Here is a 27,384-nt window from a genome sequence, read left to right as displayed (position 1 = left end):
GACAGGTGGCTGCAAAGTGCAAGGGTCTTTGTCTGCACAGGCAATTGCAAGAAATAGCGTTCAGCTGCCTTTATCATCTCCAGCTTCCTCCTTCATATAAGCTTGCCTGCTGGGGGCAGGTTTTGCTAGTCTACACGTGCAAATGGAACTACAGTAAATCAGCCATTAATTAAAGTAAAATCAAGACAAAAGGCAGGGTGGAGCCACTGGATGTATCACCACACCTGAAGCACAGGTGACTCAGGGCATTGTGGTTTATCAAGTATTCGGGCTTCATGGAAAACACCGCAGCCACACACTGGGTCAACATTTTTATCGAGCAGCCTGCCACAAGCCCAAGATCTCTTTCTTGATTAGTCACTGCAAGCTCAGATCCCAGAAACTTATATGTGAATTTGGGATTTTTTGCCCCAACATGCATCACTTTTCACTTGCTTACACTGAACCGCATTTGCCATTTTTGGCCAAGTCTGGTTGACCATCTGTGTGCTCAACCTTTGCCTTTCATGGTTCATCACATGAAATAAGGAGGGGATATCCGGCTGGGTCCAGGAGGTTGTAAATTCCTCATTGCGAGAGGGAGGGGTGCCAGCCTCTTTAAAAGAGGCGGTAATCACACCACTCCTGAAAAAGCCTAACCTGGACCCGGAGGATGTTAACAACTATAGGCCGGAAGCTAATATCCCCTTCCTGGGCAAGGTGCTTGAGCGGGTGGTTGCACAACAACTCCAGGCACTCTTGAATGAAACAGCTTATCTAGACCCATTTCAGTCACGCTTCATGCCTGGTTATGGAACGGAAACTGCTTTGGTCGCCCTGTGGGATGACCTCTGCTGGGAGAGGGACAGGGGGAGTGCGACCCTGTTGATTCTCTTGGACCTCTCAGTGGCTTTCGATACCATTGACCACGGTATCCTTCTGGATAGGTTGTCTGGGTTGGGAGTTGGAAGCACTGCACTGCAGTGGGTTTGCTCCTGCTTGGATGACCAATTCCAGAAGGTGATGCTGGGGATTATTGCTCTGTGCCTTGGCAACTATGCCATGGGGTTCCACAGGGCTCTGTTCTATCCCCTATGCTGTTCAACATCTACATGAAACTGCTGGGGGAGGTTATCAGGACATGTGAGCTCAGGTGTAATCAATACACAGATGACACCCAGCTCTACCTTTCTTTTTCATCAAATTCAGGTGAGGCAGTGGCTGTTCTGAATCAGTGCCTAGGCATGGTAATGGACAGGGGAGGCAACCTCGTGCCCACTAGATGTTTTGGACTACACCTCCCATAATCCCTGGCACCAGGTTGCCTGCTCCTGATCTACACTGACTGGCGGTGGTCCTCCAGAGTTTCAGACAGGAATCTTCCTGGGCCTTCCCGAAGATGCCAGAGATTGAACCTGGGTCCTTTGGCACACAAAGTATGTGGCTCCACCACTGAGCTACAGCCCTTGCCTAGTTGTCCTGAAATGTTCACATTTAAAGCAATTTGTTTTCATGGCTAGCACATGTTATGTTTTCCTAACTAGACTGTTTTTGTCTAGATTGTGATAGCGTTAGGTTAAATCTCCTTAGCTTGATTTTTCTAAACTTATACCTATTATTGTCTTGGATTTCAATATCACTTTGGATAATCCATCTCATGGATTGTAAGGTGCTCACCATCAGCATGCATCTTTTAAAAGAAAACCCTCAAATATCTTTGAGGATATAAAACTTCCATACTGGTGTTGTGCACCGAAATATCCACATAACACAAATACCACTGATCAAACACAACGTTGGTATTCCTGGCCTTCCTGTAATAAATACGTACTTGCCTTAAGCTGCCTCATTTTTACATTTTGATCTGACTTCTAAAACATTTCTGCACAACTTGCTCCCTTTCACGTGTCCACTTTGGTGCTTCCAGACAGAGAACACCTAATGCTACCTGTGAGAAGGCATTTTGCAGCAATTCCGTCTTTTCTTCCTAAATGGATTTTTTGCAGTAAGGAAAAAGATGGAAGAGTGGCAAGAAAACACAGGAGGGTTACAAGTGGAAGACACTGCTGCCTGGATCAGCCATAAAATTCTGTGAATAAGGCAGGGTAATGGTGTAATAAAAGCCTTGTCTGGAAGCACCCTTGCTGAATGAGTCTGAGGACAGTAATGGGTGCTAAGTCACACATTGACAAACCTGAATGTCCAAATTCACACGTGTTGTGTAGAGTGTGAAGCAGTGATGGCACCATCTCCCCATGGAGAGATGCACCTGACTCCTAGCAGTGGCAGCTGAAAAGCAGGGGAATTTCTCCCAGGAAACTAAAGCTGTATTTGTGGAGGTTTCAGTTCACTTGTTGTAGCTGTCCACACACATAAGTGTCCCCAGGGAAGCCAGGGCCCATTACACGCAGCCTTAAAATTCTGATTAAAGCCATTACATTTTTCACAGCACTAGTAATCTCACACCCTCCTTGGAACATAGGGAGCTGCCTTCTAAGGAGTCGGACCGCTGGCCCATTTAGTCCCGTACTGGCAGCGACTCTCCAGGGTTTCATGAGACTCTTTCCCAGTCCTACCTAGAAATTAAACAGGAGCTTTGGCATGCAAAGCATTCGCTCTCGCATGGAGTTATGGCCCTTCCCTTCTGCTTTTCATCCAGTGACTCACTGAAATAAGAGTTAAGAGAATATTTACTAATCACGCATCAAATAATAATTTCCCTTGGTTGTATCCAACGTTACCCCTATTTAGAGTAGACCCATTGAAATGAATGGGACTTAAGTTCGATCTGGGGTCTCCAATGTGATGCCCACCAGGCTCCCCTACCCCTCCTGATTTTTATTTTTTTCTTAAGTGTTTTTAAAATCCTGGGAGGCTGGCATGCTGCAAAATGAAGGGCTGCCCTCCAGCACCATCTTTATATGGGCTCAAAACAGTGGTTTTCTGTTTTAGAGCTCAGACCCCACCTCTGCCTTACACTTGGGCAAATTACTTTTCTTTCAGCCTCCCCAGTTTGAATTCTGGGAAATGAGAGTTCTGTGACCAGCCATGCAACCCCCATGGCAGCCATTTTGTGAGAGCACCCTCAAGATTCTCAAAACTCCAAATGTGTCAAGAGTGCTTCTGAGCACAGGGAGTGGGAGAGCAGTTCAGATTCTGAAGAAGAACTGCCAGACATGGGGGAGGTATGTTCCCAGGCTAGTCCAGACATGTCTAAGCGGGCTCTTCAGGTTTCAAAGATCCAGCTGGAGGAGGAAGGTCCCTCTTCACCCCTCCCTGTGAGAGACAGTGAACAGGGAGAGGCGGTGTATGGCGAGTCTGAATAGATGCAAGGTGCAGGTGCAGATTCAGAGCCAAGAGGGAAAGGCTGGGGTGGACTTAGAAGGTCTACCTGACTGGCCCTGCGTGAACAGTGGCGCCTCACGAGAGACCTCCCCTCACCCCTTAACTTAGGCTAGTGAGACCGCCTTTCTTTCAAACGGTGGGCAATGGGCAACTTTCGTAGCTACCTTTTGAACCCCCTGATCATTTCCTTGCAGACTAAGAGTCACTGAGAATTTGCATCTGTATGACCCTTTGTGGTAATGGATTAAAAGCTGTAGACTGAAGTCTCTTGTCTGTGTTTTGATTGGGCATTTGAAGTTCAGTGTGGGTAAAAGAAATCCTGACAGCTTGCCCACCATTCGAAAGAAAGGCGGTCTCACTAGCCTAAGTTAAGGGGTGGGGGGAGCTCTCTCTCTCTCTCTCTCGCTCTCTCTCGTGAGGTTTCTAAGCACCACTGTTAACGCAGGGCCAATCAGGTAGACCTTCTAAGTTCTGCCCCAGCCTTCTCCCTCTTGGCTCTGCGTCTTGAGCCTTGCATTTATTAATTCAGACTCACCCAACATTGCCTCTCCCTGTTCACTGCCTCTCACGGGGGGAGCGGGGGTGAAGGGGGACCCTCCTCCTCCGGCTGGACCTTTGAAGCCTAAGGAGCCCGCCTAGCCATGTCTGGACTAGCCTGGGAACATACCTCCCCCATGTCTGGCGGTTCTTCTTCAGAATCTGAACTACTCTCCCACTCCCTGCGCTCAGAAGCACTCTTGACAAAATGTGTCCATCCACTCAAAAAGGTTGGGGACCCCTGAGTTAGATTAACATTGCATACAGTCTCATATGTCCTAAGTACAAACTTGCTGGCAAAGGCTGTTAGCTTAGCAACACAACTCTGCTAGAAGAAAATCTCCTGGAGATTCCTGGATGGTCATTCTCAGACCTATTCACACCCAAAGAAGCAAAAAAGGAATCATAATGTCACAAAAAGTTAACTATTATAAATAAGGGAACAAGAATAATTGCCTCATAAAGTTAAGGAGAACTAGCACATTAAAATCCACCTATGAGATCATTTTCTTAGGTCTGTGATGTTGGCTGGACGTGATTTATAGTACATCTGGGGAAACTGTCCCTTTTTCTGAGGCTGTATGGTTTCACACTCACTGGCAGTTGAAAGATTTGCCTTGAACCCCTCCTTTTCTGTCAAAATGAAACAAAATGCTACATAGGGCCCAGCCAATCCAAGCATCCTTCCTCCCCATGCCACCTCCTCCCTAGTCTCTTCCTCTTTACATGCATTCCTTTCCTCTCTCCCTTGCTGGAAAGCAGCGAGCGAGGCGGGCAGAGACGACTGCAGCTTTCAGCTTTCACGCATCCCACAGTCTACACAGCGCAGCAGCCCCCACCCCAAATCAGCTACAGTAAGAGTAACAATCGCACATTTACTTTCTTTTCCTTGTTTAATACACAGTTGAGGCTGCTAGGTGGCAACTTGGACTCATTCCAAGTTTTCTGCAGCAAGTATGAAGATAAGTCAGGTCCTTCCTCTCTTGGAACTAGAAGTGGAAAGGGAGGCTTTGCCGCTGTTATCTTTTCCAGTGTGCTCCAGAACTTGTGGGCAGGCAATTATCTCATTGTCCACAGCTTCTTTTGAGTAAACAGGACAATGTAAAAGGGACACCGTTCCTACCATTTCTACAAATCAGCATCTCACGAGTTTGCTATTTTGGGAGCCAGCTTGGAGCCTTTTGCTGATTCAACATGCTACTCAAAGTAAGATGCTTCTTTGAAGCCAGCACTGGGCTAACCAGGAAGCAACATGAAATAATTGTTCCAGGCTTCAGTTTTGAGAGAGGCCATTTCCTGCCGTCACTCTCTTCCTGACCCCCACCAGTCTGTTTTTAAAAACTCTAGTCAGGATCAGGAATGCAGCTATACATGGGTGTAGCATTAGATGCAGAAGTACTGAAGGCTGCAGCAGTTTGTGAGGGATCATCGATCCCGTTTTTTTTCATTAGTTGCTGACTGAGCTGTTGTATTTACTATGGGACAACTGAGTAGAAGATACACCTGCTGTTGCATTTCAATTTGCATGGACCTTGTACATTTTTGTAGGGAAGGTGTTGTTTGTTTGTTTGTTTGTAATACCAGACACCCATGAATCACAATGGGACTCTCTTCTGAGTAAAGATATATAGGATGGGCAGCTTGTGATACACAAGCACAGTGCCCTCTGCACACGAATCCAAGTCTCTGTTAAAAGGAAAAGAGCAGCAGCCCAAAATCTGATTTAAGCAGTGGGCAAATAGAATTCAGATTGCTATACATAGTTGTCCTTATGGCAATTTTATAAGCAGGCTTGGACAAAAGCCATTTTCTCTATTGATGAATTAGGTATGACATTAAATGTGGGTTATGTTGCTGTTGCTGTTATTATTATGTATTACTATGCACCTTATCTTATTATGCACTTTATCTCATTGAAATGGTGATGCAATCTTGAAAATAAAATGTAAAAATAAAAAAGGCATTTTCTCTTTACATGAGTCATTCTGGTCTCATGTTGAGAAATGTGTTAAAGGAAACGAAACTTAACCTACAGACTGCAAACGCAGTACTTTGCTGCCCCCTTTTGGCACTACACACCATGGACAGTGAAATAGCTTGGGTTTTATTAAAGGTGGTGAGGAAACCATGGTTTCCTGTTTTTCCATCATTCATTTCCCCTTGTAAAATCTTTTAGCTGCATTTTCCACAACTGTAACACACATCTCTGCCTCTCACTATCCCAAATCTTTCAAGCACTGCTATGCTTTATTTACCTTGCATTACAAAATTGCAAAGATCAAGAGACCTGTACCGCTCCCAAGCTGCATATGGCAGAATTACAATAGTCACCCTTCTTTTTATTCCCTTAAAACATGAATTCTGCTTGGTGCTTGTATGTTAGTCCCGTGCACTTCTTCTACCACAGGGCAGCAGGAAGGAAAAAGTCTACGGGTGCTTCCAGATTAGGTTTTTATCACGCAATTGCCCTGCCTCATTTTTCATTTTATAGGGGGTCCAGACCACAACATCTGCCACTTGCAACCGTCCTGTGTTTGCCAAGCACTTCTTTCATTCCTTTTCTTTCCACACAACAAAATCTGTTAAGAATTTGCCCAATATCCATCCTCCTTCTCCATCTGGGGATGGATAAGGTGAAGAAAGTGCTCTACAAAAGCAACAGTAATTGCCCCCTCCCCAGCCACTGCAACCAAGTGGCAACGCAACCACTGGCTTCCAATTTGTTTCCGAGCAAAATATGAAGTGCTGGTTCTTAGCTTTAAGGCCAGACATGGTTTGGGTCCAAGGTAACTTAGGGAGCACCTTCTCAGTTGCGTCTCAGTCGGCCACCTAAGTCTGAGGGCTTCTCTGCTGCAGCTGCCTGATGTAAGTAGGGGTGTACGAAACCCCGCTTACCTGGCTCCGCCGGGGGGGGGAGGCGCTCTGTCCCTCCCCCCGGAATCCTGGCCGGCCGGCTCCACTCCACGGGGATTCCGCGGAGCTGCCAGCCGGCTCCGCCAGCAGCTGGACATCCAGCCGCTGGATAGCAGGGATGCAAATGGTGGCGGCCGTAGCCGCCGCCATTTGCGTCCCTGTATTCAGCCGTGATAGGCTACGTAAAGACTTCCATAGCATATCATGTCTGGATTAAAAAAACACAAAAAATGCATACACAAATGGCGGCGACTATGGCCGCCGCCATTTGCATTCCTTATTTTTGGCCGTCTTAGTCTATGTAAATATTTACGTAGACTAAGATGGCGAAAATAAGGGGGAACGCAAACAGCGTAGCGGATGCTATTTGAGTTCCCCTTTATTTTCGCCGTCTTAGTCTACGTAAATATTTACGTAGACTAAGACGGCCAAAAATAAGGAACACAAATGGCGGCGGCCATAGCTGCCATTTGCGTATGCATGTGTTTTTTTGTTTTTTTTTCAACCCAGACGTGATAGGCTATGTAAGTCTTTACGTAGCCTATCATGAATGGGGGGGGAACAGACTGCAAATGGCGGCGACGGCGGCAGCCGTTCGGAAGACCAGCCGCCACCGGAGCCGCCGCCGCCTGGAACATCTGCCCCAGGTAAGTCTCGTCCCCGGGGGATCCACGGGGGGCGGGGGGGTGGCAGGCCGTTCCGCCACGGAGTTCGGGGGGGGGGGCGAATGCACTGGCATTCAGCCTCACCAAGATCCGTGGTGGAATTCTCTGACATCCCTAGATGTAAGACTGGCAGCCACACGCAAGAGGGCCTTGTCCTTTGCTGCCCCTCAGTGGTGGAATGACCTGCTGGTCGAAATGCACCTGCTGACCTTGTTGAAGGTTTTTAAGCAGGCATTAAAGACGCTGTTATTCTGGCAGGGCTTCCCTTTTTAGAACTCTTGTTCCTTTTGCTGACTTTTGCACCCTGTTTATAAGCAGCGTTGTTTTAAGCTGTGTTGTTTTATTGTTGGATTTTTTAACAAAATGTTTTTAGTTCAAAGTTGTTTTTAGTTATATGTTGTTTGTATATGCTGTCCGTATGCTTTTTATGTAAATGGTTTTAAAACTTTGTATATTGTATTTTAATGTTTTAACTTTTGTAAACCACCCAGAGAGCTTCGGCTATGGGGCGGTATAGAAATGTAATAAATAATAAATAAATAATAACCAGCAGAAGAGGAAGGCTGTGTGCATTTGTGACCTTTCACTTTTAGCAGGCTCCAGAGGGGAGGAAGCTATTCTGCTACCTCTCTCTCACTTCCCCCATATGGGAGCCCTGGACAAAGAAAAGGACTGCAGCACTCCCAACATGCATGGGAAGGGCGAGGGTGATCCTTTCATTCTGCACAGGGCACTTGTAAAGAGAGGTGCCTGTGTGTTTAATTCCCTTCTAGACATCACTTGCACAAAGTGAAAACACGGTTTCTGCCGCGTAGTGCTTTCTTCATCTGCCCACTCCGGTATATCACCCTTGGGCAGCAACAGGCCCCAGTCATGCATGCACTGTGAATGGGGAAAGTTTTAGGGCCACAGACATAGACATAATGTGATGAGCAATTTTGGTGAAGGTGAAGATGATGCCTCTTTCTTCCTTACTCTAATAAAGAATCTCCAATTTTATATTTGCAATTTTTAAAAAAATCTCCCATTTTCCCCATGGATTTAGTGCTTTTTATTTATTTTAAATGTACCTTCATTTTTTAAACTTTTACTTATTTTAAATTAATATAATAATAATTATTGTAATGTGTTCTTAATGAAAAAATATATAATTTTTAATTATTACATTTTATCCCACTTTTTCCTCACAATAATCCTGTGAGGTAGGCTAGGCCGAGAGATGCTGACTGGCCAAAGCTCAAAAGTGGTTCATGGCTGCGTGATGATTTTACCGAGGTCCTAGTCCCATCATCTAATTGCACAATTGTGATATTCTTATTTTTAAATGAATGAGCAATTGGTCTGGCATCAGTTTGCTAAGCAGAAATAAGTAATTCAAGTTCCATCTCACTAAGGAGCAGGAAAGGATTAACTAACAGATTGTAAACATGCTGAAGCCAATAGCCAAAAAGCAGAAGCCATTTTAAAAGGGGCAAGGAGAAAATGAATAATTAAATGGCAAATGGCAGGTAGAAGCCTCAAAAGCACTTTACCAGTCCATACTGGACAGGATGACACTGCAACTGCATTAAAAAATGCAATAGCCACAAATACAACATAGATGCAACACAGAAGAACACTGGAAGGAAACCATTTGGCAACGTCTCCGAGATTCTCTGTAAACACTAAGTGAATGAATTATATCCTTTCTAGGGAAAGAAGCTAACAAGGAAGCAAACTAACAATGTAAAATAGAGATACCAATAACAATTTTATAGCTGTCATTTGTTACATGCTCAGTTTCTTGATTTTTTTTTTGTACTCAGTTTGGTACTGATGGAGCCAGTCCTCAGCCTTATGGAGTTTGGCTACCAGGAATAGGTTGATATTTTACCTTTTGTTGATAATTAGGTTGACTCATAATCTCTCACCATTGGCTATGCTGGCTAGGGCCGTTGGGAGTTGCAGTCCAGTAACTTCTGGAAGGCCACAGGTTCCCCAACCCAGCCCTCCAACAAACAATAGAACTGAACTTTTGAGAGTAGGCAGGTTCACCACATACCCTTCTTCTCCAAATCCTCTCCCATATACACCCACTCCTTTTAATATGTGTTGAATCTGCACAAAGTATGCTCCCTGCTGAAAATCATATAGGTGTTCTGTTTTAATGCTGTACTTGCTGATATTGTGGCATCTTCTCTTTTAGGTGTCTGCCCATAGCTCTCATTTCCTTGCACCTATTCTTGTTAACTTTGTCTTGCATCATCTCCTGAAACAAAAGATCATACAGTGCTGAAGTGGGGTCTTTTTACTCCACTGGACTTAACTACCCATAATTCAGGTGTGACTTCAGCTGCCATGGACTCCCTTGTTACATCATTAAAACTACACAGAGATGTGATGGAAGAGTCTTGTTTACAGATATTAATGGAAGGGGAGTCCACTGGTCTGCACTTTTTTGGTGCACAGAAGTTGATTTTACTCAGTTGGGTGAACAGATCCATTCAAACTGAATTTATGCCAGCTCCTAAAAGCATTACTCTCATTTCTAGGCTGCCATGGACAGAAAAGGGATACAGAGGATAGTCATGGCACTAGTTTTGGCTCCTACTGCTCCCAGATCATGAGCAAAGTCCCTGGAATCGCAAGGTAAAGAATGCAGTCAGGTCCTCCAACACAGGAAGAAGTGTCTCCCCATGCCACCCCAAACTCTTAAGTATCTTCACTGTTAGTCCACTGGTTGACTTATCCAATCCAGACAAACCCTATTGTGCCACCTAACAACATGCACCTAGATTTGATGCCCTCCTCTCTTGTTTGCTTTACTGCCATGACTTTGGTCCCTTTATAGTGTTTAGGGGTGTCCCCTGAAACATGGGGCTCTCTATAGACTGCGCTGATTGGAAGACTCTGGATAAGCGCTTCCCTGACCTGTTTGCTGTGCAAATAACTTGATGCTTCATACTAAACAGGCCATGAGGAAGGAAGGGTGGGAGAGATTCCACAGACTGCTCTGTTAAGGGCATTTTCCTCAGAATGCTAACATATAACAATGAAGCTGCTTTATAATAATATCTGTTTGCTTTGCAACAGAGTAGACTTATGAGTGTTCTATAAAACAGACGGTGAGGTTAAATTTCATAAGGAAATTAGGTGATACCCAAGCTTCCCAGCTGCAAGGGACAGATAAGCACACTGCAAGCTAAGTCTGATTCACATATTTGGATTTAGAGGAATTGCTAGATAGGCAAAGAACTCTGAAGAACTTTGGGGCTGTCATCTGGCATCCACAGACACACTGTGCCTTGATCTAATCATCATATGTGTCATGTTATCACAGGAAAACTTATTAGTCATTTTGGGGACCAAAAAATATTTTTTAAAGTCTGGTTAAGGGCATAAAGGATAGCCATATTCCTGTGCATCCTGTTCCTGGCCAGACTATTAACCTGCTATGGAGACTTGATCAATCTCTCAGTAAGGACTGAAGATTTGGTAAAATAAACACAGACCTGGTTCGCAGGTTGTTAGAGATGCTTCTTGTAGCATGCCTTTCTCTTCTGCTTTACGGTACAACCCACGATTGGCTCCTTCATAGGTTGTGCTGCGTGACGTCCGAACCTGGACCACTGGGTTGTTTAGAAGCTAAAGAACCCAGTCATTAACCCAACAACAAACCATGGGTTAACCACTGGGTTGTTTATCCCCTAAACAACCCAGCAGTCTGGGTTTGGAATCACACTGCACAACCTATGAAGGAGCCAATCGTGGGTTGTGTGCTAAAGCAGAAGAGGCATCCCCAACAACCCATCACTTTTTAAACTGATGTTGTGCTACCTCTGATCTTGCCAGACTCCACCAGAACTGAAATCGCAATTCGGAGTCCCCTCCATGGATTTAAGGGACTCTAGAATACAGTCTCACTTGGTATAAGTTTTGTCCAGATTGGAAGCAGAATATTCTCCCTCAAAATGGAGGCCAAGAAATATACCACAAAAAGGTGTTATAGTTCCACATCACTTATAGGGAAAATTTGGCACTCAAATAGCTCGAGGCACTCTTACTAGAAAAATCTGACAAAGGAACATATGCCTATCTCTCAGAATAAAGGGCAGCTGTACTTCACAATAGTTAAAAGCTACTCCCACACCAAATCTAGAAGGTTTAGATTTGACATACATATACAAGACACCGGGAGTACCAGAGTAATGGGACATGTATGCATCTCTGCCACAAAAGCAGGACACAAAGAAAAGCTCAAAACATTTAAGCTACTTTTGTGTTCCAACCCTCTGTTTACTAGCATAATTTGAAAATGGGACATCTTTCTTCTGACAGTCAAAACTGAGGGCAGAAATGTTACCTCCTATGGGAAAAAACAAACTAGGTTTAAGAAAACCTATAAGTAACAGAGGATAGAACTACAGCTACAATAAAAGAAACTTTAATGAAATAACTAGACTGAAATACAAAGTATAAAAATGTTTGTAAAAATGTTTGATAAGACAACTATAAAATTATGCAAAAACAAAAACTTGACAGTCCAACATGTTGCATACACACACAGTGACATTTACTGGTTTCACAAAAGGCTTTTCCTAATACAATTCCAATGCAGTAGGCTATGCTAAATAACCTGGCCCAGACACGTTCCGACCATTAAGGTCTTCATCACTGGGGGAAAAATTGACTGTGACTATAGACTAAAGAACAGCAATAAATTTTATGAGATTGAATTCTCCAAATAGGACCCACAAGACAAAAATATATATAGAAAGTTACAGATACCTAGGGTAGCCATTATTTATTAAACTAGGCCCATAAATATAGACTGATAAAAGTTTTCTTTACCAGTATAGCTGATCTATTTTACCTGCTGTGGTCAATATCTCAATACACCGATGGGAAAGGGGATCCACCATTCCCTCCTATTCCTAAGGTGTACAAAAATATGCAAAACCATACAGTGTTAAGTAACTTGACCACAAATAAGCAAACTGTAAGCAATCCAAACCAAAATATTTTCACCAGAGCAGGTTTCTAGTTGAAGCATCCGTGTGCCAACCCATAGGGTAAACAAAACTGTAGATAAGATCCTGTTCTTTAAAAAGTCTAAACACAGCAGGCTTGGGTACAGTATGTAGTCCATTGCTCTGAGGTTATGGCTATTAAATACCAGCCATAGCCGAAACCCTGTACAGCTGTGTAATCAGCTCATTATGGATCAAATAGTCGCAGTGGTTAGTTTGCTTTCTCTTGTTGAGTTTAGTTTAAGATAGGACCTTCATTGATAATTGTTGTTGTCTTTGGTTACGTCCCATCGGAAGCAAGCATTTTGGCACAGAACCGGCGTGGCACATTTTGAATGTTGGCCTCTGGGAGCTCTCTTGCCCCTTCCTACATTGGAATGAAACTTTGGGGGAGGGGCAGCCAGAGATGTGTGCTTATGTGTACATAATTCGAGTTGAATTTACTATTTATATATATTTTAAAAATCAACAGTATACTATAATACTCTGAACACTTATACTAATACTCTGAATACTTAGTCCGTGTGCTGGCAAAATTACAAAATCCTTATTTTTTCAATATTATTTATTTGCACAATATATTTCAAACAAAAACATTGTAAAAATGTATCCAACCTACCCTAAAAACAAACAGAAGAAACTTCACACATCTCTCTCATGTGTTTATTTTCCTTTTTAGCTCTCCTTATTAGTACAAGAAGAAACCTGGCAAAAGACAACATGGGTAAGTAGTATTCAGTACATTTTTATCCCACCCTGTAGGATAGTGGGCCAGAATAGTGACTGGCCCAAGGTCACTCAGTGAGCTTCATGGTTGAGTTTTTGAGGGGATTTTTGACATATGAAGTAGATAATCTACAAGCAGCTCTCCTCTCACCTCAAAGTAAAATGCAGTAATTATAAATTAGATAACTGTGTTTCTAAGGTGTGTTTAACCATTTGCTGTCCTTTCAGAACACCTAGCATTAGCTGCCGGGGGGCCAAAACAGACATTACTTTAAATCCATATCTAGCAGTTATTTCTTTTAAAAACTGTTTACTATAAGGTAGGTGCAGCAAACCCATCCAGATCAGGACCCTAACAAGGGGGTTAGGGGGGCTTTCACCCTTCCATCACCACTTGCTATGGGTCCAATATGGATCAGAGCCCCTGCACCTACTCTTGAATAAAAATAAGGATATAGCTGCTAGATATGGATTTAAAGTAATTTCTGTTTTTGCTGAGGCAAGGTAGTTCTCTCTTTTAAAAAATCCAGTGATTTCTTGGTTTCCCAACATTACTCCAACATTATAAAACAGTGTGTTTCAAATATTAGGACTGTAAAACGTGTTTATCAGTTCCCTCAGCTGGAATTTCAAGTAAAGCTCTCCCCATTGCCATTATAGTAAATTTTCTTATAAGACCGTTATTATGAAAGAGAATAGGGCACTGCTAGATCTTAAAAAGATGGGGGCTTGAGCCCAGTGGTAAGCTAAATAGTTTTAGACCAGGGGTAGGCAACATGGGACTTCTGGGCACCAATATGCCCCCACACACCTTTCTTGGCACCCACCAAAGTGCCTTATCCCTCCCACGCTTTTTTTTTTAATGAAAACATTTTTCTTACCAGCAACTGAGATTGCTGTGAAATAGATTTCTGTTGGTGCTGAGAACTGTGGGTTCAAAGGAACTGTTTAGTGTGTTGGGGCTCAGATCTCACATCTGCGTTTTACTCAGTCTCTTTGGCAATTTACTTGTCCTTTGCCATGGTAGCCATTTTGTGGTGGTGCCCAGGACAGTTTATCAAACTGCCAAATGTGCCCATAGCCCAAAATGTGCCTACCCTTGTTTAAACTCTAGACGTAATGGTCTTACATTAAATGACAATGTTGGATTCTTTCAGTTGTGAAGCACACAACTAACATTTATCTTATTCCCCGTCCCTGTCCCCCACAACTGCCATTCCATGCTTTATAACTACTTTGATGTTTACATATATACATATTTAAAGTAAAAATAACAACATTTACATCTGTAACCATGTATATGCCCGGCCGGCCACCCCTCACTGTAACACATTTTTAAACGTAAGAAAGTAAGAAAAGAGCTAACCACAGGCCTCTTCGCTGCTACCTCCATCACATGCCACTCTCTGGGTGGTCGGGGGAGGGGGACTGGCTAAAGGGCCCCAGACTTCAATCCCTGAGGTCTAGCCCTGGCTGCACCACTGCGAGCGGAGCCCATTTCATTCTTATCCGCCACCTGAGTGGCTTATTTCAGTGAACCCCATTAAAGAGCCTTGAGTCTGTGTCTTCAAAGGGAGCATATCACCAGCTCCAGATTTTTCCTTCTCATCAGTCTGTCACCGACACAGGGCATTAGCTGCAATGCTCTTTAGAGAGACAGGCTATGATGATAAAGAAAAACACCCTTAAGCCAGAAAGTGAAAAGTTCCTTTCCCTGAAGTAACTACAGGGGTCCTGCAATTTATTAATTTTTTGGTAAGTTTTATTGTTAATTTTTTACAAAACAAACTGAAAACATTATAAAACCTAAAAAGAAAAGAAGAAAAAAGTGAAACTAAAAATACCAACAACATATTCAAAATCCTCAGTTTCTAACATTACACTATTCGGGGGAAAAAGGGAAGAAAAAAGAAAGGTTACACATAAACTTCAGTAAAAGCAGACCAAATATCCGCATATAAGTCTACTTGCAAGTAGGGATGGCGGAGAATTTCTCCCCGAATCTTCAGGGGGCCGAGCGCCAACGCATTCGGCCCCCCAAAATCGGCGGTGAAATTCTCCGCCACCCCCCGCCACGCCCCCGGGATGGGACTTACCTTTGGCGAATGTCCCTCCCGGCGGCGGGTCCCGGCGGCGGTTCGTCGGCCTTTCGGCGGGGGCAGGGGCGGCAGCCGGTCCCCCGACCGGCCGCCGCCATTACAAAGTGTAAAAAAAAAACCCGTGATAGGCTACGTAACGATTAACGTAGCCTATCACGGCTAGATTTCCAAAGTCAGCCGTGATAGGCTATGTAAATCGTTACGTAGCCTTTCACGGGTGACTTTGGGGAAAAAAAAAAGCGCGTACGCAAACGGCGGCGCTCTATGGGCGCCGCCATTTGCGTTCCTTATTTGGTCCCGGTAGTCTACGTAAAGATTTACGTAGACTACAGCGTAGTCTACGTAAATCTTTACGTAGACTACCGGGACCAAATAAGGAACGCAAATGGCGGCGCCCATAGAGCGCCATTTGCATATGCGCTTTTTTTCCCCCCAAAGTCACCCGTGTGATAGGCTACGTAACGATTTACGTAGCCTATCACAGCTGACTTTGGAAATCTAGCCGTGATAGGCTACGTTAATCGTTACGTAGCCTATCACGGGGTTTTTGTTTGTTTGTTTTTTTACACTTTGTTTCGCGGCTGGGGAGACGGGGAGCTTCTCCCCGGCCTGAATTTTGGCCGGGCGGGGCGGGAAGCCTCCCCCCCCGGCCTGAATTTCGGCCGGGCGAGGCAGGACGCCTCCCCCACCTCGCCTGAACTTCGGGGGGAGAAGCGAAGCGCCTCCCCCCCACCGCGAAGCACCCCTGTGAAAAGGTAAGTGACTTTCGTACATCCCTACTTGCAAGTTCCGCCTATATACCACTCTTTCAAAAGTTGCTAGTGTTGTTAAATCTTCAGTCCACTGCGTTATAGGTGGTGAGCTTTTATCTTTCCAATATCGTAGTATGTCTTTTAGCAACCAAAAGGGTGCGAAAACCCCATTTACACTGACCATGTGTTACGATCCAAGAAGCAGGTAAGTAATTTAGGAGAACATTTACATCAGTAAATATTAAAGAGCTTTCCAATACAAAATTTATCCGTACAATGACTTCCTCCCAAAAGGAGGAAGCCATTGGGCATTTCCAAAACATATGAATAAAAGAAGCATTGGCTGCATTACACCTCCAACAATTAGCTGAATTTGACAAGCCTTTACTAAAAGACGTTGTGGCGTCCAATAGACCCGAAACAAAAGCTTTTGCTGAATAAGGTGTAACCGAAGATCCATTGAAATGTCCGACACAGGCCCCAAAACAGCAGTCCATTGATTAAGCAAAATAGGACGTTCCAATTTCCTGTTCCATTCCTGCAGTAAACCACTTCTGTCATATTTATTCATTGATAATAAATGTTTATAAACATGAATTGTAGGTCGATACATCTGATCAGCTTCAATAAGTATTTCCAATAGCGAAGGAGACTCCGAGGCAGTAAAAGCAGCAGGACCAAATCTAGATACGAACAAATGTTTCAATTGCAAATACTGCCATTCCACTGAAGCCGGCAAATCAAACTGATGTTGCTAAATTGAAAATACCAAAAACTCCTCATCAACCCCCACTAATTGATCTAAAGTAAAGATCATCTTATCTGTCCAGGTCCGCCATAAAAACATTTTCTTGCCAATTCTTAAATCTGGATTTCCCCATAAAGTCAATTTGGCATGGGAAAATGGCTCAAAGTGTAATTGATGTGACATTATAGGCCAGACTTCCCTAATTGCCGAAATTGTGGGAGGAGCTCTATCTTCCTTAATATGCCAAGAACCTAATGCCATCCATTTAAAGAGAGGCTCCAGACAAGAAGATTCCAATACTGACCACGGAGGAAAATCTAACTTGAGTGGGAAAGACCAAAATTTAGTAGAGGTCAGCAAATAGGCCCGATGGTACATAGCTAGATCCAGAAAACTGAACCCGCCTTCATTAACTGGAAGTTGCATCCTTTTTAAAGATATTCTTGGTCGAGAGAAACCCCAAAAGAATTTATGAAACAAAGCATTGAGTTTTTGGAAATATTTGCCAGGTATAAGTATTAGGGATGGTGGAGAAATCTGCCGCAGACCCCAATGAGGCCGGATTCAAAGGAATCCGGCCTCCGGAGTCCACATCTGAACGGCACCACTCACCTCCGCCTCCCTCCGGAATCCTACAGAGTCAGCTCCTCTCGCAGCGATTCTGAGGACCACACGCCGGCTCCGTATCACTGGCCTGGTGGCAATACGGTAATGGCAGCTGCCATTACCATACTGCTGTGAGGAAGGGATACAGACGCAAATGGCTTAGTGGACACTGCTTGCGGCCGTAAAGCCCTTAGTTTTAACCTAATTGCAGCCATTTACGGCTGCATTTAGGTTGAACTAAGGGCTTTACAGCCGCAAGTGGGGTCCACTATGCCATTAGTGGCTGTACTATTCATCCCTCAGCAAAACGGCACAGCAATGGCAGCCGTATCGCCAGCAATACGGAGCCAGCGTGCGGCTCTACGGAATCACCACAGAGAGGAGCCGCCTCTGGAGGATTCTGGGGAGAGGAACGGATCACCTCCCCCCATGGGCAGATTCCCCATGAACCGGCAGGTAGGGAATCCGCCCATTCCTAATAAGTATAGGGGTCCCTCCTATAACATAAATAATTCAAGGTATGAATTAGTGAATTAGTGTATTCACCTTACCTCATAAACTCAATCAATAAGATGCCCATCTATCTATATCTCGTGAAATATAATTAATCAACTTGTTTAAATTTAAACTAATCATTTGAATTTAGTTCAGGGGTCTAGCAATGAGGATGTGGGAGAGGTGAGCTACTGGTCTAGGGCTTGTCCCCCCCACTCCCCAGAGCTACTCCTGGGGACACTATACTAATTGCCAATGACAGTATGGGAAATGTGTCCACAAATAGGGCATGACCAATGCAAAAATGACTGCCACGCTATCAGGCCTATGCAAGAAGTTCAACCCCCTCGGATTGCACCTCAGTTATTTACCTCAGGCCTTCTCAGCGGCTTGTCTGCTGCAGGCCAAGAGGAACCCAAGAGGGTCCGAGTCAGTCAGAAGCAATGGATGCCAGAATGTGATGGCCCCCTCCACATGTGGTCCCTAGGGCAATGCCCTCAGTACCCCCCCTCTTGGGGGGAGGGATGCTGACTACACAATTGGACAACTCCACCCCTCCAAAAACAAGAAGAAATCCTTTTGCAACAATCCCTAGACGGCACAAAGTTAATGATAGCTGCTTTTGCCATGCGGAGTAGCTCCAGCTCCCAACGCTAGTGGAAGTGGTCAGTGCTGGAAGGTGAGAGCCCAATCCTATGATCTATGCAACATTGCCTAAGATCAAGCATTAATGTCAGGGTTTGTTTTTGCCATCTTCAGTATTTATATTCATATATTCATGCCTCTCTTGGACATTTAGGGTTGTATGGCAGAGATAATAGAATGCAAGAAACCAATGGGACTACTGGAATTACTCATATGATGGCTGTGGTAAGATCAGGTATTTAGGGCACAATCCTGTGCATGTTTAGACAGGAAAAAGTACTACAACTCCCAGCACTCCCCAGCCAGCCATGCAGAGGATTGCACCCTTAGACAGACTATAATAGCTTTAAAGCAGAGTCAAGGCAATAATCCTTCTAATCCCAGAGAAGTTTAGCTGGACTGGATCCGTACAGTTGCTCTTTCAGAATCTGATGCATGATTAGCTACCTGCTTTAGAAGTCTACTTCTTCCCAGTATCCTGTGGAATTAAGCCAATATTACAAGGATACCATCAACCTACGTATATTGCACATGCGCTCTCGCTCACTCTCATTATGAAAGCCACCCTATAAAGGGGCTATTCTTGGAACTTCCTACCACTTGGGGAAATCAGGTGAACTGCCCCTTTCATAACAAAGATTTTTGTACTTGGATATCCAACTACAAAACACATACATCTCACATCGGTTATGAAGGTTATACGTACTTATAAAGTGTAGCTTTTTCTTTTAAATACGCACAAACAGCAACCAGAAAAGAGAAAAGTTGCAATTTATACACATGTATTTTGTACTTTTCTATCTGTTGTAAGAAGTAGCTCTTTATTTAACAGATGAAAAGGGATGAACAGTTTAGCTACTGGAAGGCTGCCTATTACTTTAGAGGGATGGCCACTGAATGGGAACTGCTCTCCATTCTTTTAGACTTACAGCAGTTTCTTCCCTAGGGAGATATGAGTCACAGGCAGAGTAGAGAAGAGTCACTATCTTCCTATGTTTAAAGCATTCAGCTATTTTTAAACAATTTAAACTAATACTCAAAGAAGAAACAGGTGAGGAATCTTTGTGTGACATGCAGCTACCCCAACAAGAGACAATTCCCATTTCATGAGTTCTGACTAATTGTAACTTACCAAATACACACAAGATTTTGGGAAGGACTGCATGACATTTCATGCCATATTGAAACATATCAATTTTATTTTCAGATTACAAAGAGCTACCTCTGGATGAATGGAATGAGAGTCATGTTAAGTGCTGGCTAGAGTCCATTGGAATTAAGAAAGAATATGTAGAAAAGCTCTGTGAAGAGGAAGTAACTGGTCCAACACTCAAAGTATTAGACGAGCCATTCCTCAAGAGAATGGGCATGAAACAAGGCCAGATCCATATACTAATGCAAAAAAGAAATCAACTTTTGCAGCAGAATACTGAGATACATCTCACCAAAGCAGTTAATGACAACAGTGAGGCTCTGGATATATCAGACAACAACAAAACCAATTCAGAAATAAAAAAACCCAAACCCAGAAAGTTGGACTCATCAACCCAAGAGAAAAAAAGTGTCCTAGAGGAAACCAAACACAAACGATCTGATATTAAACCAGTTTTGTTGCCACATGGAGCTTCAAAACTACAGTGCTCAAATAAAACAGACAGAGCACATATTTCCGCTTTTAGCAAAACGGAAAGTACAACTAATACTTTTGTTCTGGATGACCCAGTACGCCTGAGCCCGTTCAGGCCATTCAACAGTGATAGCATTAATTTTAAGTATGTTAGAAATACAGTCCTCTCCCCAGAAACTGGAGTGGTCAATCTAATTAGCCCTTGCCATGAATATAAATCTTTTGCTACAGCTGCATTGCTGGACAGATCAAGACTACAAGCAAAGCTTGCCCATGAGGTGATGAAGTTTGCTTCTGCTTGCCTGAATGTCCGAACAAATGGCACTATTCACTTTGGAATCATGGACAGTGTTGAAAAAAAGGGCTGGAAACATGGACAAATAGTTGGGATACCGATAAGAGACAGAGACATGTATGTGGATGCTTTAGATTACATAGGAAAATGTTTTGATTCAAATGTTCAAGAAGCTGCAAGACTTTGCATTCACCCTCCTGTTTTCACTGAAGTTATTCAAACAGACTCCCATGAGCAGTATTTTGTAGTGGAAGTTGACATTGAACCATCATCCAACATTATAAAAGGGAAGTTTTTTCAAGTTCGTCTACCACATTTTAATGAAAAAAATAATAAAGTAAACATAGACAAGGATAAAGTTGCCTTTCAAAGAGTTGGTTCAAAATCTGAACCAGTAACAAATGAAGATCTAGTGGCATTCATTCAGGGTTTACAAGAGAGAGATGCTAGAAGAGAAAAGGCTGAATCATCTAATCATGAAAATCAAATAGATGAGCCTCAAAATTTAGGACGAAAATTATCTGTCCTATTGACAGAAGGCAAAAAGTACATGGATGACTCTCTGTGGTATATTCTTGTTATAAATAAATGTGGAGAGGAAGACCTCAAGTCTATTAACTTTTTGATGCACATGAAAATTTTCTGTGTATTTGACTTTGATGAGGATTCCAATGTGTCAGGTTTGTACTCCAAGTACAATAAACACCATGCAACCAGCTCTCATTTCCTACAAAACTATTCCAATGACGACAAGATGAGCACAACTGAATTTCAAAAACATCTGTACCTATTTGTTAAGAAAAGCTGGATATTTTGCAACGGACGCAGTGACTTCCTTGGGAATGAAAAAACTTGTGATGAAAATACTTGGATTAGAATCAAAAGGAAGTATCTGAAGAAAGCAGTATCTTTTATCTGCGATGAGCTCCTTCCAAAGGGATCTTTTCTGGTGCTTTTCCTACTACTGTCACCTGTGGAGAAACCAATTGTAGACACTTTCCATGAATTCTACAGTGAAATGAATGGCATGGAGTTCATAATATGCCTTGCTGAGTCCAGAGAAAACTATGAGAAGTGGGCTAATCTGGCTCAGGCATCCTGCAGCATTGAGACTATAGAAGAGAGGAGTATCGTAGGTATGAAGCTAAGTCATGTGGATGCCACAATCCAAAACATGCTGCCCTCTACAACAAATTGCAGACATTTACCAGTTTCCACAAAGGCGCTGTGTTCACTTCCCACATTGGAAGAAGAGAAAATGTTTTCTCTTGAAATATTGTGTGCTGATCAATGTGATGATATCAAATTAGATTTTCTGAGTTTAAGAGAAATACAGGAGATAGATGAAACTTTTTATCGAGGTAAAAAAGTCAGCTGGCAAAATTTCTGGCTTGCCGATAAAAGGAAGTGTGGGGAGCTTATTGAAAGGGAAGCTTGTAAAGAAGTTTCTGGAATGTTGAACGATTGTGTATATGGGAATCGGTTCAGGTATCCTGTAGCTAAACTGAAAGTTTTCCATCACCCTGGGAGCGGAGGAAGTACCATTGCAAGGCAAGTGCTGTGGAAACAACGGAAGGATTTACGATGTGCTGTCATCAAAACAACATATCCAGTTGCTACCGTCTATAAGCATGCAGTTGAATTCCGACATTATGACGAAAAAGATCTCAAAAATTCTCTCCCTGTCCTCCTTTTGGTGGAAGATTATGATGAGGAATACCTTGATGAATTAAATTATTCTTTAACTGATGCCATGGGACCTAATAAACGCCATCCTTCTAGGCCTTCTTTCATCCTCCTTTGCTGTAAACGATCCAACATCCCCATCACGCTTTGCAAAGCTTCCCCTCAGGATACAGTTTCTGTCACTCACAAACTAACTGACCAAGAGAAAAACCTGTTCAAAACAAAGCTAGAAAAATTTGAAAATCAGAAGGATTTTAAGTTGGAATATATTCTTACATTTGTCCTCATGAGTAATGAATTTGAAACAACATACGTGAGAGAATTCGTAGAGCATTTGCTGAAAGATATAGACTTCTCTTCCCGCGAAACTAGTTTGATGAGGTATGTTGCCTTGCTCAATTTCTATGTACATAATTCATACATTTCTTTATCCCACTGTGAAGCTTTCTTGGGACTTAGGGCATATGAAGATGTGAGAATGAGACATTATGATTTCATAAGTAACTTAAGTGAACAGGCACGGCTTATTTTCATTGAGTTGCGAGAAACCACCACTTATATTTCATCCATTCAAATAATACACCACCTGGTTGCAAAGGAAATACTGAACCAGCTCTCAGGCTGTCAGCCTCAGAGTGAAATTGCCATGAAACTTCTCCAGGAAAAGGCATTTCTTCAGCATAGGTTTGGGCGGGAAGAGTTTATAAAGTTCATCAGAGATCTGTTTATAAAACGTGATAAAAGGAGTAGAGGAGATAACACAGACAGCCTTTTCTCGCCATTCATTGAGCACATCTGTAACACTGAAAACCCAGAAAAAGCCATAGACGTTTTAAAATATGCTTATGAATGCCTGGGAAGAGATGCTTTCTTTGCCCAACAACTTGCCAGACTACATTATAATTATGAAAAATTTGAAGATGCAAAATACTGGGCAGAAATAGCTAAATCTCACTTGCCAAATGATTCTTTTATCTTGGACACAGAAGGACAGGTGTATAGGAAATGGTTTAGCTTTACAGTTGACAAAAAATCAGATGAAGACACTCCTGAAGACATCATTCAAATTATAGAAATAGCTCTTAAAGCTATGAAGTGCTTCAGAGGTGCACAACAAGCTGCAAAGTCTGAGAAAGACAGCATGAATAACTCCGGTTATTTTGGAGAAGTAGAAGTGGGATGTCGTTTACTGAAACTACTATCTACACTTGATGTGTTTCCTAAAAATACAAAAGGAGAGCATCCTGAACTTGTCCAGTATTTACTTACAGATTATATTCCAGAAGACATTAAAAAGCCATGGGGAAAACTTCACAGTCGCTTAAAGGCCTTGCATCAGAATATTTACAATGCTCTGGACTGGATTTCAGAAGATCTAAGTTATTTCCAAACGAATAAAAATCAAACAGATGATGATGATGAGAGAGAAGAACAAGTGTATAATCCCAGAGGATGGCTCAAAAGACAATGTAAAGTGTACGCAACATTCTTTAGTTCAGAGACACTTATTGGGAATAAAAGCGCAGGATCTAAAACCCAGCTGATCAGACAAATGAATATTTATAAACATGGTGGTGGGAATGTTACCACTATCCTGTCATTCCTGTCAGATAAGAATGATAAGAAACCAGTTCAAAATCTTGAAAAAATAATAAGCTTCTATTCAGAAGATCCACAGAAAGACAGTCTAGAAGACACAGACCTTACAAATTATATATTGTGTCACTTTACACTAGCATGTCTGTCCCCCGGCTCTTCCAACCTCCTTGACCTTCGAACACTCCGAGAACTCAGCAAGAGATTCTTTAAAAGGAGAAAAACAGCATTTCCTGCAAGTGCTTATTTTTTGCTTACTTTACTTTACTGGCCTGATGCTGCTTTGGACAAAGACTCTAACTCCGATAAAGATGATATCTTAAAATTAGCCCTTGATACCTTGAAGCGCTTCTATGATATCAAAATAAAAGATGTTGCTCCAAGGAAGAAAAGAATCTACACAATATTTTTCTTGGGGAAAGGCTACGGCCTGGGGAAGATTGTGCCCAAGACGAAGATTGATAAATTAATGAAGGGCTCCCTGGATGAGCGGCGAAAAAAGTGGCAAAATGGGGAAGTGTGGAAAATAGGTGAAGTACATAATGTCCTAGAAAGAGTTAATGGATGGACGGAAGACGGCAGAGTTTTCGCAGTGGGTCACTCTGGGCAGATTCCAATTTTACCTTTGCATTTTGATTCAGTGCCACCTGGAAATGAAAATGTAAAATTTTATTTAGGCTTCTCATTTAATGGACTTGTTGCCTATGACATTCGGGTAATGCCCCAATGTCCTGCAAGGTTTAAGAAACCAAACTGCCCACAGTAAGCTGCCCTGTCATTGTGCTTATGTTTACATTTATCTTTGCAGGGCAACAATCTTTAGCAACAATTTAGGACAGAAAGTACAAACTATCTAACAACCAGTCTAGAATTTGCCTAGCTTCTGACAGACAGGAAGGACCATATATACTCAAAATATACTCTCTTTCTGAGCATATGGAAGCAGGAAAATGGGCACAAATACAAATTTTGCTGCATCCTATGGGAATAGCGTGACATTCATACTGTTTTTATGAACCACCCAGATGGCTGGTATAGAAATGTAATTAATAATAACAAAATAAATAATACTGTTGAGTGGACGAGTGCCTTTAGATGATCTTGGGAATGGAGAAGATGAGCAAAGGAGAAATGCATTCTGCACTGGCTTCTTCCCTAAACAACTAGAGTGTCCAGGTTCAGAAGTCATGCTAACAAGCTACGAACAGGACAACCATAGGTTGTTAATTGAAAGCAGCAAGAAAAAAAAAGTTGGCAACCCTAAACTCTTCACTGGGGAAAATCACTCAGTTTCACTTAAGGTAATTATCTATGGTATTGAACCAAAACGGGAACACACGTACATGCACAACTAAAGAAAAGAGATTGATTTTGCGGTCGGAGCCAATGTCACCCTTGCAGCATTCCACGGAGTCTCCGCGGGATGCTATCTCAAACAGCTTTTTAAAAGGTTGAAAAACCTTTTCATCTTTCCCCTGGAATGAAAAGGGGAGTCAAGGCAGCATCTGGATGAAGTCTTGGTAAATTAGTCCTCTCGGCGAAGCAGCAGGGGGGCTGGATTCCGAGACTACCCTCCCAGAGCTTAATCATTGCCAAAAGTTGTTTTGAAACTCCTATTTAAATAGGAAAAATTAGGGCTGACGTGCTCCATTCTAATGTATGGATTAAGAAATACCAACAATATCTGAGGAATGGTTTAAGAAATATTAACAATATTTGAGGACCTGCAAGATCTGTTTGAAGAGAAACATGGCTACAGCAAGGAGAAAAAAAGGAAATGCAACTCCACCCATTCCTCCCGTACCTCCTTTGGCAAAGGTGCTGAGAACTGAAAATATAGGGGAGTTATTTACTCTGATAAAAACTTTGTCTTCTCAATTAGCTGAACAGGCCAAAAGGTTGGATGTAATTCAAAATTCCATCACCACCCTGCAAGGGGCTGTGGATTTAATTAACATTTCTTAGCAAAAAATGGAGGTGAAGGTTAACAAGCTGGAAGATAGGATGGCAGCCAACAAAACCACATCACAAGTTTTTTACAACTCGCTTGTCAGAATTTCTCAATTGGAGGCTTTTACTCGCAGAGCTAATGTACGTCTAATTGATATTAGGGATGTGCCTAGCGATGTAAATTTGTCTACTTTTGTAGATAAGCTTATGCATGAGATACTCCCTGTGCCATCTGATTATTTACTTGATATTGAGCAGGCATTCCGTGCGCCAAATGCCAAAGGGACTGGCTATATGATTATAGTCCGATTTGCAAGAATCTCCACAAAAAATTATATCCTGTGTTTGGCAAGAGGGGGTGGAAATCTTTTTTGGAAACAAGATAAAGTTATGTTATTTCCGGATTACACCAAAGACGTTGCTGAGAAAAGAAGACAATGCATTAAGGAGAAAAATGTGGCAAAACAAATGAACTTAACAACATCACTTAAAATATCCTGCCACATTGTGCATTGTTTCTGAAGGTCAGATGAAGAAGTTCCCAAATCATGAAATGTCAGAGGCGTGGCTAAATGCAAAAACGCGTGAGATTTTTGTTCCAGCCCCATGAACTGGAATCCACAAACATGTTTTGTTAACTGGTTATGTTTAGTCTGAATGACTCAGGTTAGGCCAGAGTTAATTGCTTATATCTGTCTGTCTGTCTGTCCGTCTGTCCGTCCGTCTGCTTTCTCTCATTTTTCTTTCTCCTTTTTTTAAAATCCTTTTTCTTTAAAATGGATTTGACATACTGTACCTAAACATACTATTTGAGAGTGTACAGAAATGTGCACACTCATTTATATATCTAGTATAAAATATATTACTGATTGTTGTAAGGTTGTTTTTAACCTTTATTATCATATAACATTATAAAATTTATTAGTGATTTGTTATCATCATTTATCGTTTTTAATCTCCTTCCTTTTTTATTATTATTACTATCATTATTATGAGACTGGCTATATGGTCACTGGAAATGAATTGTAGGCCTGCTTCCTTGTTATAAGACTGATGACATAAGATTAATCATGCTGTATTGAATTGTAATTTTGCCAATGTTATGGGTATAATTTTTAAGTGAAGCCCATGTGTATTGGAGTTTAAATTTAATCCTTTAAAATATTTTTTTGCTCCTTTTTGTTAGTGCTGTGTCCTCTTAAGAATATTGTATTGTTGGGAAACTGTAGCTACTAATTAGGTTGTTGGTATTGTTTATTTCATTTATAAAGATAAAAAAATAAAATAAAAAGTATTTTAAAGAAAAGAGATTGATTTTGTAAAACAAAAGCATTATTTTGATTTAATCATCCTGGAGGCTAGTGACCAATTTGACTGGTGGAGCAGGGGGCAGGTGAGCAAAGGCGGAGCCAAGGGGGTCGCAAGAGATCGAGCAGTCTTTGAATCCCCAATAGCCAACAACCCATAAGACATAAAGGGAAAACTAAGCAGAGGACAGGAGGGCCTGGTGTGCTGTGGTCCACAGGGTCACGAAGAGTCGGACACGACTTAACGACTGAACAACAACAAAGGAACATGAACATGCAAAGGAGGGGCTGGGAAAATCGCACTACCACACAAACACACTTCTTTGGATCCACATTCTTCCGTTTCAACAACAACTCCTACAGAGAATCAAATGACTTTAAGATCATAAGCGGGGGGGGAGGAA

General features: G+C 42.4%; 1 protein-coding gene across 4 annotated transcripts; it reads left to right on the top strand.

Annotated features, from left to right (window-relative positions):
* Window positions 1–4,603: 4,603 nt before the first annotated feature.
* Window positions 4,604–26,986, top strand: LOC146353824 (sterile alpha motif domain-containing protein 9-like). 4 transcript variants are annotated; one of them, XM_084837388.1, is made up of 4 exons: window positions 4,604–4,715; window positions 9,971–10,067; window positions 13,128–13,172; window positions 19,727–26,986. In XM_084837388.1, exons 3-4 carry the CDS (start codon window positions 13,169–13,171, stop codon window positions 24,487–24,489), a joined length of 4,767 nt encoding a protein of 1,588 aa, XP_084693514.1. In that variant the 5' UTR covers window positions 4,604–4,715; window positions 9,971–10,067; window positions 13,128–13,168; the 3' UTR covers window positions 24,490–26,986. The 4 variants fall into 4 exon arrangements, with proteins under 4 accessions (XP_084693514.1, XP_084693516.1, XP_084693517.1 ...); XM_084837389.1 differs by lacking the exon at window positions 4,604–4,715 and adding an exon at window positions 4,931–5,067; XM_084837390.1 differs by lacking the exon at window positions 9,971–10,067 and having other exon boundaries at window positions 4,604–5,067.
* The last annotated feature ends 398 nt before the right edge of the window (window positions 26,987–27,384 follow it).

The sequence above is a fragment of the Heloderma suspectum genome, chromosome 2 (assembly GCF_057233095.1).
Source record: "Heloderma suspectum isolate Gila_16-S chromosome 2, 16-S_ref, whole genome shotgun sequence".
In the NCBI taxonomy this organism is placed as follows: Eukaryota; Metazoa; Chordata; class Lepidosauria; order Squamata; family Helodermatidae; genus Heloderma; species Heloderma suspectum.
This window is presented reverse-complemented; position numbering and strand designations above follow the sequence as displayed.